The sequence below is a fragment of the Triticum dicoccoides genome, chromosome 3B (genome assembly GCF_002162155.2).
Source record: "Triticum dicoccoides isolate Atlit2015 ecotype Zavitan chromosome 3B, WEW_v2.0, whole genome shotgun sequence".
Taxonomy (NCBI): domain Eukaryota; kingdom Viridiplantae; phylum Streptophyta; class Magnoliopsida; order Poales; family Poaceae; genus Triticum; species Triticum dicoccoides.
The window spans coordinates 432533726-432546219 of record NC_041385.1 but is presented as its reverse complement, the minus strand read 5'-3'; the positions used below and the strand labels follow the sequence as shown (position 1 = coordinate 432546219).

Genomic DNA, 12494 nt, shown 5'->3' with positions numbered 1-12494 from the left:
TCGAGAAAAAAAACATCTGGGGGTCAAGGTGGCGTGTAACCCTGTCCCTTGGGAGGGAGGAAACCTCATGTCAGTTGAGTTAAGTTTGTGCTCTTGGCGCAAACTATCTACCACCTGACGCCACTCATCTTTCCCGTGGGTATTTTTGGCGCCTTTTGAAAGATTGAGGATTTGTTTGGGGGGGAGGGGGTGTGGTTGTAAGGAAATCTTGACGGCTTGAGGTTGTTGGGTCGGAAAGCGTTTTGTATCGATGGAACTTCTCCTCCTACTAAACGAATATCATCGGAAGGAAGGACAGAAATAAAATCTGAAAAGACGCGTACACCAGTCAAGTAATTTAAACCTAGTAGGATGATTCTAGCACACGAATTCTAACCATCTGAGTTACGCTCAACTCGCCCATGTTCAGTTCAGCTGCGAAGTCTCTTTCGCGAGCGACGTGACTCTTTATTCCCACCGGAAAAACGTGCCTGCAGCGGCCTCAGAGCACATCTATCAATCAATCCACGGTGATCCCTCCCAAATCCGGCATGTCGCCTAACCAGTTCCGGGGACGAGTCCGATGGGAATCACTTCCATTTCGGGCAAGCAGCAAGTGGCGAGCAGGCGCCGCGAGAGCCAAGCATCGGCACCGCACGTGCGTGATTGAAACGACTCGGCCCCGTCTGTCGATCCATCGATCGTTCCATCGCCAACGGAAAGCGAGAGCGCACATTCACTCGGATGATGAGATGAGATCTATCCTCTGCTCTGGTTTGGTTTGGTTTGGTGGACGCGACGGGGTTACAGCTGTACGTGTCCTTGTCACCGTCGAGTGTGCATTGCAACAGTGAGGCGAAAGTGGAACAGGAAAGAATGTGCTTAACTTTCTTCTAATTAAGTTTCTTCTTCTAGTTAACCCGACTGTGGACTCGTAGCACTTGCGATCCATCGTTTCGGGTTTGGTTTACACATGCGCTCGCCCTCCCCAAATGGAAGCACATCAAAATAAAGCTAAAGCAGACTTTGCCCTCCTCCAAACATGGCAATGTTGCATATGCCAAGCCAACAGCAATTTAGGGGCACGTGGCTCTAATCTAGTAATACACTGCACGTGCCTTCTACGTATTACCAATGCCGCCCTCGGCGCGCCTATATAAACACCGACGCCTTCCAATCGATCAAAATTCAAACACTCGTCTCTGCCCTGCTCAGCTTCACCGAGGACAACACTGGACTCCTCTGTTGTTCCCGAGAGAAAAAAAACCTGACTAGGATGGCCAGGATGATGTGCGGCCGCGCCGGCGAGCCGGCAGTGCGCAAGGGTCCGTGGACGCTGGAGGAGGACCTCATCCTCGTCGGATACATCTCCCAGCACGGGGAAGGCTCTTGGGACAACCTCGCACGCTCTGCTGGTAAGAGTAGACTCGATCAAAGATTACTTTTCCAAGATTTGTAATGCATTGCTGCCAGGCGAGTTGAATCTCGAAGCTTACAAAGATTTTTCGTCTTTCTGATGATGTGTCGATTCGGTCAGGTCTGAACCGGAACGGGAAGAGCTGCAGGCTGCGGTGGCTCAACTACCTCAGGCCGGGACTGCGGCGCGGCAGCATATCGCCGGAGGAGGACATGGTCATCCGGGAGCTCCACTCGAGGTTGGGGAACAAGTGGGCCGAGATCGCCAAGCACCTCCCCGGCCGGACCGACAACGAGGTCAAGAACTACTGGAGGACCAGGGTACACAAGAAGGCACCGCACCAGAACCAGCTTCCAGCGCAACCCGCGAGCGAGGCGACAACGTCCGTGTCGGCGTCGGCGTCGACGAGCCACGCCAGCTCCACCGTCGGAGACGAGTACACGCAGACGAGCTTCCCTTACCCCGAGCTGAGCTGGGTCGCAACCGACCACCACGAAACGGTCGATGTGGGCGCGCCGACGGCGCGCTTCTGCCCGTCTGAGTTCGGCGGTAACTTTTGGAACGTCCCAGACAATTTCTGGGAGACTCTCCCGCTTTCAGACCCAGTGTACGAAGCACTATAGACTCGGCACACTGCTGCAAGCCTGCAACTAGCTAGACACACAGAATTGTTCTGCGCTTGGATGCATGCTAGTATTTTCCAGAGCGTAAAATATGCTGATATCTCTACTGGGACAATAGTAGTAGTAGCGCGGTTTATTTGACGGAGAAAAAGCATTACGCGGACTTGATCAATTATGCATGGTGTAAGCAAGGCAGTAGATGAACCATGGTTTGTTCCGATGAGTGTGCAGGTGGACGTGCTAGCAAATGCACGTGCAATTTTAATTTCGGACAAGCAAGAGGTTTGTAACGTGCTCTCAATCCGGAAATTTGGCGACTTCCTCGTTGCACCCTCGTGTCCACTTTCTCATTTCATGCTAACTATACACTACTTAGCCTGCACAGAACATGACATCCAAGTCAGGAGCAAATTAAAGAGCCTTCCTACCTAGTCCTATCCTTTTACTTAAGAAAATCAATATCTACATTTTGTGTGGCGGGACTTTTCTACGGCCGGGCTCCTCAAATGCCCCTTATATGCCCCTTATATGTGATACGTTAGGGCAAACGGTCTCGTCAGTGACCGGTCAGAAAATCGCGACCCATCTATCCCATATCCAGCCCATGTCCGGGAGGCCCGGATATGCCTGGGCGCGTCCGTCACATTGGATCCGACAGACAGGACCCATCACAAATTTAATCAAATCCCATAGGCCTAGCCCGACCAACCCTTTCCCTCTCCTCTTTTCTCCCTCGTCGGCACCGCCCCTCCCCTAGCTACGTCGTCACCCTAGCTCCACCACCGTCCCAACCCCTCATCGCTGCCACCACCGCGATGTCCTTGCCAGTCTTGCCGCCCCGTATGCCGTTGGGGTACGTCCGACTCTTCTCATATTACACCTTGCCTTCTGTGTGTTCGACAAATTTTTCGAGCAGTTTTCTTATTCTTTTGTAGGCAAAACGATGGATGTGGAGGGTTCGTCGGATGAGGAGTATCAAGACAAGGAGCTTGATGAGTTAATTCAAAAGGACTTCTTTGATTTGGACGACGAAGATGCTGAGATGATGATGAGCATCTAGAACGAATGAAGAGGGAAGCGGAGCACAATCTAAACTATAAGGTTTTGATCAAAGCGAGGAGAGTTTTCAACCGGGATAGGGTCGCTGGCGCACGACTGCTCTACAAGGACTACTTTACCCCAGAAAAACATTTCTTGGAACATTTTTGGTAGACGCTCATGTGTGCTCATACTTTCTTCTTGCGCATGGTGGAGGGAATGGAGGCACATGTTCCCTACTTCAGGCTCATAAATGATTATTGCGGAAAACACTCATTCTCTCCTTTGCAGAAATGCATGGTTGCACTAAGAGTGCTTACATTAGGTACCACTGCCGACGCCATTGGTGAGATTGTCCGGATGGGAGATAGCACATGCCTTGGTACCACTGCGATATTTGCCCGTGCCGTGGGTAAGGTGTTTGGAGCGAAGTATATGAGAGAACCAACTCTGCAAGGTACAGAAAGTTCGATGGCTATTAGAGCGGTAAGAAGTTTTCCATTTATGCAAGGTCAATTCATTGCATGGATTGGCAATGAAAGAACTGCCCCAAAGGTTTCTGCGGGATGTACCAAGGTTACACCAAAGAGGCCACCGTCATACTAGAAGCAGTGACATCAAGGGACTTGAGGATTTGACATGCTTTCTATGGCATGTCTAGTTCTCACAATGACAGCAATGTGCTCCAGCGATCTCCGCTATGCAAGAGACTTTGTGATAGGGAAGCACCACCGTGCAACTACATCGTCAATGGACACAACTACAACATGTTGTACTACCTTGCCGACGGTATCTATCCTCAGTGGGCGGCGTTTGCAAAGACCATATCGGATCCCCATGGCAACAAACAAAGTCACTTTGCAACAATGCAAGAAGCAACTAGGAAGGATGTGGAGAGAGCATTCAGAGTGCTCCATGCTTGTTGGGGTATTGTTCGTGGAGCTGCACTGATGTGGGAATCAGATACTTTGTGTCATTTGATGACATGTTGTGTCATTTTGCACAATATGATTGTCAAGGAAGAGGGTGATGGGGCAGCCCAAACTCATGAGTATGAGAAGCTCGGAGTACAAGTCCACATCCCAAAACAAGATGCAGGTCATATTCTGGGATTTTCTGGAGATGCATCAGAATCTTCGAAATCAAAAGGTGTGCGTGCAACTACTGAATGGTTTGGTGGAGAATATGTGGAACCACAATGAAACCCAATGTGTTTAATGTTTGAATTGTGCACTTCAAATAAAGTTTTATGTTTGAACTATGTATGTTCGCTATGAACAAATATTATTTATGTCTGGTATTCATGTGTATGATCGATGTGCATGAGTTTGCATGTATTTGAGGTTTTGATATGCAGAGTGTGGTTCTACAATAGGATATTTGAGGTCCGTCTGGCACTATCCAGGGTCGTGTTCAGGTGCGTCTGCAAACGTTTAGGGGGGGGGGGAATTTTCCATGTCTAGTTGTAGATGCTTTTAGGGCATCTCCAACACGGACCCGCAAGCGTCCGGACTAAGCTGCTCTGGTGCCGCAAACCATCTAACGTGGTACGCCATCAGTTGGAGGACGTGTCCGGTTGTCCGAAATGCCGCAAGCTGGATGCAAACCAGGGGAGCTTTGCGGGCGTCCGAACCGCCGCCACATACGCATCTGACACCCCGGTTGACGGTGTCCTAGATTTGAGGGTGCACACGACTTTGGCTTGCCATTCATGGGCCGGCCGAGGACCCACTGGCAACTGAAGAATGGGCCACGCCAGCTGTGGCACCCGGCGCACTCAAGATGGAATCCTTCGAAGACCTTGCGTACACTTCAAGGCATATTCAAATGATCGACATGTTATCCCTACTTGTAGCCGACATACTTGTAACCCTAGATACCCCTTGTGCCTATATAAGCAGAGGGGTTTAGTCTGTAGAGGCAAGTTTTACGGTTTTTAGAGGTTAGAACTCATTCATACGATCTCGAGGTAGATCATCATGTACCCCATCCACAATCAATACAATACAAGAAGGATGTGGGGTTTGTCCTCTTCGAGAGGGCTCAAACCGAGGTGATTATTGTGTCCCTCTTTCTTCATGTTACCATCATGCCAAGATCACCAGATCGGGACCCCTACCCGAGATCCGCCGTTTTAGCAACGACATTGGTGGCCCATGCGGGTCCCGTCGTGTGGTCACGAAGGAACGATGTAAGCATCTTTTAGCGATCACATCCATGATGGCGTGCCCATCACGCCAGAAAATCAAAACCTTGATTCAACCGAGGCTCAAGAGCGCTTTGAAACTCCTACCCACCGTTAGGACTCGAAGCCCGACGAATCAGATTTGGGGATCGGACCCCCCATTGCGTCTTTGGATCTAGCCGAGGATCTTCAGACAATCACCACCCAAAAGACGGTTCTATGCTCGAGGATCACGACCACAACTGGTCGGACCAAGCCTGGAGCTCGGATCTGAATTCTCACCTAAGCAACTTGATTAAGTTTTGCACATTCCTTCCCAAGGGCTCCTTCAAGCCATCCTCGAGAGGATTTTCTCAGGAGACCGATGCCAGATCAGACTGGAATCGGATTTTTTTTCTCCCACCCACCCCCACTTATTGTACCGCCCTGATAACTTAGGCCCGACCGACGTCTAGGACCTAGCTTATGTCACACAAAAACCTAAAGAGACAGGCCAGCAGTTTTGGATGAGATTCTTGTTCGTAAAAATTAAGATCCCAGATTGTTGTGATGCGGACGCCTTAGCAACAATTCGCTTCAATTGCCATGATGAAGGCATCTCTAACATCTTGGCATGAAGACACGTTAGAACCCTCCTCGAGCTATTTGACATCGTATAGAGATACTGTGTCATGGAAGACGCCTGGCTAGTAGAAAAAGAACAAAGGGATTCGGTCCGGGGTCTATTAGAAGATTCCGGCAACAACAGGCGCACGCGTCTCAGCCGACACCGAAAATGCTCTAGAGTTGACAAGAAAGTCAATCAGCCTGCACGAAAGAAGAAGAAGCTAGAGCAAGGGCCCAAATCTGCGCTAGACACGATCTTGGACGAACCATGCACAATCCACTCTATCTCGTTGAATACAAACTGAACCCACATGCTTTGAGCATGTTGGGTTGTCAGGCAAGTGGCAAAAGGAGGGACAAACCTCCTAGACAACCTCAGAAACCAGAAATGCCGAGGAAACATACCAAGCTGGGCGGAACAGTAGTCCGAGGAGTATGAGAACTTAATGATCCATGAGACTCACCCATCAAGGAACTAGTGGAAAAGAGATCTCTAAGAAATAAACCACATTAGTCACGTGATAACCTCGGACAGCAGGTGGTTGGACACCCCGATCACCTTCAGGCAGGTGATCAGCTGGCATCCAGCCCAACCGAGGTGTCGTGGCCCTTGTCCTTGTTGGGAAACATAGTAGAAAACAAAGAAATTTGCACCTACGATCACCCAAGATCAACATGAAGATGCATAATGGGTTGGGATCACGATCGTTAGCGAAACCGAGTTGCAGCAGAAAAGAACGTGTCGTTATAGATCATACTTGGAGTCCATCAAACCATCAGTGAACGATCCCTCGTACCACTGCTACTTCTTGAGCTTGCGTTGGTTTTTCCCTTGAAGAGGAAGGGGTGATGCAACAAAGTAGAGATAAGTATTTCCCTTAGTTAGAGAACCAAGGTATCAATCCAGTAGGAGGTACAAGCAAGTCCCGAATCGATGCTCCTGCACAAACAATCAAACACTTGCACCCAACGCGATAAAGGGGTTGTGAATCCCTTCATGGTCAATTGCAAATGTGAGATCTGATAGAGTTAGATAGAAATAAAAAGGCAACTAAATATTTTTGGGTTTTTTGGTTTATAGATCTGAAAATAAAAGATTGCAATATAGTAGATCGGAAATAAGTATGATGGAAAATAGACCCCGGGGGCCATAGGTTTCACTAGAGGCTTCTCTCATGAAGGCAAATAATATGATGGGTGAACAAATTATTGTCGAGCAATTGATAGAAAAGCGCAAAGTTATGATGATTTCCAAGGAAAAGATTATGAAATATAGGCATCACGTCCATGTCAAGTAGCCCAACTCCTGCCTACATCTACTACTATTACTCCACACATCGACCGCTATCCAGCATGCATCTAGAGTATTAAGTTCATAAAGAATAGAGTAACGCCTTAAGTAAGATCACATTATGTAGAGGAATTAACTCAAGCAATATGATGAAAACCCCATCTTTTTATCCTCGATGGCAACAATTCAATACGTGTCTCGCTACCCCTACTTTGTCACTGGGTGAAATCACGCAAGACTGAACCCAAAGCTAAGCACCTCTCCCATTGCAAGAAAAACCAATCTAGTTGGCCAAACCAAACCGATAATTCAAAGAGAAATACAAAGATATCAAATCATGCATATAAGAATTCATAGAAGATTCAAATAATATTCACAGATAAGCTGATCATAAATCCACAATTCATAGGATCTCGACAAACACACCGCAAAAGAATATTAAATCGGATAGATCTCCAATAACATCGAGGAGAACATGGTATTGAGAATCAAAGAGAGAGAAGAATCAATCTAGATACTAGCTATGGACCCGTAGGTCTGAGGTAAACTACTCATGCTTCATCAGTAGGGCAATAGGGTTGATGTAGAAGCTCTCCATGATAGAATCCTCCTCCGGCAGAGTACCAGAAAAGGCCCCCAGATGGGATCTAACGAGGTCAGAGACCTGCGGCGGTGGAAAAGTATTTCATGGATGCTTCTGAGGGTTCTGGAATATATGTGAATATATAGGACAAAGAGGTAGGTCGGGGATCCCCTAGGGGGCACAAGGCAGGGGGCGCCCCCCTCCCCTAGGGCGTGCCCTCCACTCTTGTCGCCGCCTCGCGGCTCTTCTGGCTTGGACTCCAAGTCCTCTGGGTGTCTTAGGGTCCAAGAAAAATCATTGTGAAGTTTTATTCCGTTTGGACTCCGTTTGGTATTCCTTTTCTGCGAAACTCAAAAACAAGGGAAAAACAGAATCTGGCACTGGGCTCTAGGTTAATAAGTTAGTCCCAAAAATAATATGAAATAGCATAATAATGCACATAAAACATCCAAAACAAATAATATAATATCATGGAACAATAAAAAATTATAGATACATTGGAGACGTATCAACCGCCCACGAGCAGTACCTCGAACCGAAGACCGAAAGCACGACCTCTCTACTTGGTTGAGAGCATGCAACCTTCATGATCCGGCAGCGCTTCGCCGTCTAGAGCTAATCGTCACTGGAGAATTAGAGGGAGGAGATTAGAACCACACTGGGCTTCTAATTATGAGGACAAGAATATTAGCCTAGCTCCAATTAGTCAACTAGGGCCAACTAGAACTAGAACTAGAAAACTAGAGGAGGCACCAAAACTTGTATGTCCAAAGGGTGGAAATCCTCTAGTATATATAGGTTGGAGGGGGGAGGATGGGTGCCACAAGGGTAGGGAAAGGAGCTGGACTCCTCCCCCCCTCCAATTCGACCCCCTTCCTTAGGGAAGGGAGGCGCTTGCCCACTTGGGCCTTTTTGGCCCAAGTTGCCTTCCACCTCTTGGCCTTTTTAGGCCCATTGATATTTAAATTAAATATAAAATGTTATAAATACTTCTATACCATTATATATATTTTAACATCTCTGGAAAAAATCTACCCATATATAATTTATCGGTATTACCCGATACTCACCGAGACCCTTTCGGAGACACCGAAACGCTTCCGGATCCTCTCGGAACTATTCCAAATATTCATGAAATATCCACAAATATGTTATCATGACTCCCATCCTACTAACACTCATCATATCATGAGTGCTTTAATCTTGTGACCTCGTAGGTTTGGTAACTCACAGACATGGACGAAATCATTCGTTCAATAATCGACAGCGGGACCATGGACGTCCATATTGTTCCCTGTGAGTACGAATGATAATCGAGTGAACCTTTGGTTATCATGTGATGTTCCCCTTTCTTCATGATACTTCACAAAACCCAGGATGCATCGACATCCTCCTGAGTCGTCACCATGCTCACTATACGAAAATCCTTGTACCGGTTTTGATCGTCTTTCTCGTTATTGTGTTTCGGCATCCCCGTGATGAATACACGTCTGTCTGGCCAGGCGATGATTGATGTCGTCACACCGAGAGGGCTCTAAGAATATATTTCCATCGTCAGAGGAGAAAATCCCACTCTCGGTCTATTTGGCCACTTGTAAAACTTTCTGATGAACCTGTAAGTTGTCGTTATGATCACCGTGTAACAGATGACGTTTGCGCAATGCCAAAGCCCATCGTATGGTAAGAGTGACCATGATACAGTTATGGTCTAAGGATCAATATCACACATTAACATTCCGTGTTATTACAACAGAATGCAGACGATATTAACTCAATTCATAACAAAAAAGATTGGGTTGATTCAATATGATCGTTCTTCCAACGTCATAATCTCAATGTTGTTTTAGGACTATCATTACACTTAATGATATCCTAATATCCAGAAAATGTGATCACCAACAACACATGAGCTAGTCTTAGAGGCGAGACTAGGAACGATTTATTTACTGCTTATCATTCCACACATGCATATGAGTTTTCCACTGAATCACATATTCCAGGATCATAGCAGTTATAACATAGAATATAAAGTCTTCACTATGAATATGGAAATATAATAATACAAATATTATTGCCTCTAGGGCATATTTCCAACAGTCTCCCACTTGCACTAAAGTCAATAATCTAGTTATCACTTTTAACTTTTACACCAGTGGCAATCCGGTGTCAGTCCATGCTTTGCTTGTGGTATAGATTTCATCCTATCGAATTTGATAACTGCAAATCCATGTGTATCATTTGCATTTCAATGCATCTGTCATGCTTTCACATAAATTCATAATTTGTGTGAAACAAGCTTAGTATATATTGAATCACCGGTAAGACCTTTGATTCTTTAGATTGAGCTATAGAACCACTATTTAAGAACAATGTTCTATTTGTACAATCATCTAGAAACCATACCAAGTTCATAAGGGAACCTTTGATTCATCACCCTCTATTGTTGCTTCTAAAGCGACAATATACTTAGCTTTCTGTTATAGAATTCACCACAATAACTTTCTTGGACCAATTCCAAATTATTGTGCCACCATAAATCATTTAATTTAAATTGAAATTTGCTTGGAGCACCAATTGAAGATTTTGTCGATGTACTACTTACATCAAGCATATATTGATGTAACTCCTTATAGTAATATCTCCGTACGCGAGAAACATGTCGTTTAATACTTATGATATTTTCATTTTGTCCTATGATCAACAATTTGACCATTGTGGTAACTTTACTCACAACTTACTTGGAGTACTTGGACATATCTGGTTATTTACATATTATGGAATTAACACAAGTGTCATCCAAATCATGTATTTCACTCATCACTATTTCAAGATACTGGTTCTTGATAAGAACTCCTTCCATGTGAATTAGACAAGAAACTCTTCTTGGCATTTTTCATACTAAAGTGTTTTAGTACTTTCTCAATATGTATTTTGGCTAACCCCTTATTAGACACTACTATCTCCATAGATTATAATGCCAAATACAAGGACTATATTGCCTAAGTAATTTACTGAACTAGTTTCAATAAAGTCTTAATCCGTGTCAGGAAATTTATATAATTTCCAATCAACAAGCGTCATGCACACATAGTGTTTAGAAAATATATCATGCTCACACGTACTTTTGTGTAGATACAAGCATATTTTCTTCCATTGATGAAATCATACTATTTGATCAATTCATCAAAACAAAAATTCCAACTCCACTATGCTTGCTTCAGATCATTACAGGATCTCTTGAAGTTTGCACACTTACTAGCATCCTCTGGATTGAGAAAAATACCTTGGACCATATCAAATATACAACCTTGGTTCTATTTCCATCTCATGGGAATCATTTTGACATCCATATGTTATATCTCATAACTAAAATATTTAGTAATTGCTAGTTTAATCCGAAGTGACTTTAAGTATTATTATGATGAGAAAATCTCGTCATAATTAACTCCTTGATCTTTTCATAGACTATTTGTAACAAGTCAAGCAATATAAAACATTTATATTTTGTTAATCTATAGATCCATCACTACACATCAGACTTTAAGTCTTTTAGAGGGTCTATCAAGTTCTAAACTTTGACTGTATGTATGGATACTATCTTGGATTATTTTGGCTTATAGCCAATTCCGGAGTTAGGGACTGTCGGTGTCAAAACCGGCGGATCTCGGGTAGGGGGTCCCGATCTGTGCGTCTAAGGCTAATGGTAACAGGAGGCAAGGGACACAATGTTTACCCAGGTTCGGGCCCTCTCGATGGAGGTAAAACCCTACTTCCTGCTTGATTGATCTTGATGATATGAGTATTACAAGAGTTGATCTACCATGAGATCGTAGAGGCTAAACCCTAAGAGCTAGCCAATTATGATTATGATTGTTGTGATCGTCCTCATGCCGACTAAACCCTCCAGTTTATATAGACACCAGAGGGGGCTAGGGTTTACACAGAGTCGGTTACAAAGAAGGAAATCTAATATCCGGATCGCCAAGCTTGTCTTCCACGCAAAGGAGCATCCCATCCGGTCACGGGACGAAGTCTTGAGTCTTGTATCTTCATAGTCTAACAGTCCGGCCAAAGTATATAGTCCGGCTGTCCGGATACCCCCTAATCCAGGACTCCCTTAGTAGCCCCTGAACCAGGCTTCAACGACGATGAGTCCGGTGCGCAGTTTGTCTCCGGCATTGCAAGGCAGGTTCCATCTCCGAATACTCCAAAGTAATTATCGAACACCTAGATCGTGTCCGGATCTGCAAGATGATCTTCCCATACCACCATAGATAGAACGATATTCCACAAATGTAATCTCCTAACGATCTTCACACAACGTGACACGATACTACGGCCGAGTCATCATTCGAATCGGTTTTTCCACAACCAGCCACAGCTCATATTGCGAGGCAGTTTCCTCGGCACGTCTTGTCAAAACAGAGATCATGTCCCCTTATCACGGGATTCCGATTAATACGGGTATGGGTAACCCAACCGCACCATCAATCGCGATGCTTGGGAAATAATCGCTCTTCAACGGGCAAGTGGGGAGGCGCTCCGTCTTCGTCGCCTCTATAAAGGGATAAGGATTTCCCCATTTTTACCCACGCCTTCTTCCTCCTCTGCTTATCCATTCTTTCTCCCTCGAGCTCCAGCGCCCTAGTTCACACCTTCTCTGCACAGACAAACATGTCCAGAGCAGGGGGCAAGTGGGTGGCCTCCACCGTGAAGGAGAAGCATATCACGAAACTCCGGGCGGCCGGATACTTGGCCGCAGATATTGCGCA

The 12494-nt window shown here is 45.5% G+C and overlaps 1 protein-coding gene across 1 annotated transcript; it reads left to right on the top strand.

The window, feature by feature from the left end:
- The first annotated feature begins 1180 nt into the window (after positions 1–1180).
- On the top strand, positions 1181–2237 carry LOC119281344 (transcription factor MYB21-like). The gene is made up of 2 exons (XM_037561872.1): positions 1181–1394; positions 1517–2237. Exons 1-2 carry the CDS (start codon positions 1256–1258, stop codon positions 2017–2019), a joined length of 642 nt encoding a protein of 213 aa, XP_037417769.1. The 5' UTR covers positions 1181–1255; the 3' UTR covers positions 2020–2237.
- The last annotated feature ends 10257 nt before the right edge of the window (positions 2238–12494 follow it).

What these genes read in the sequence shown, in the direction of transcription:
- LOC119281344 (XM_037561872.1), top strand. Translation starts at nt 1,256, where the DNA reads ATGGCCAGGATGATGTGCGGCCGCGCCGGCGAGCCGGCAGTGCGCAAG. An exon ending in CAACCTCGCACGCTCTGCTG is followed by an intron (nt 1,395 to 1,516) that starts GTAAGAGTAGAC and finishes CGATTCGGTCAG; the next exon opens with GTCTGAACCGGAACGGGAAG.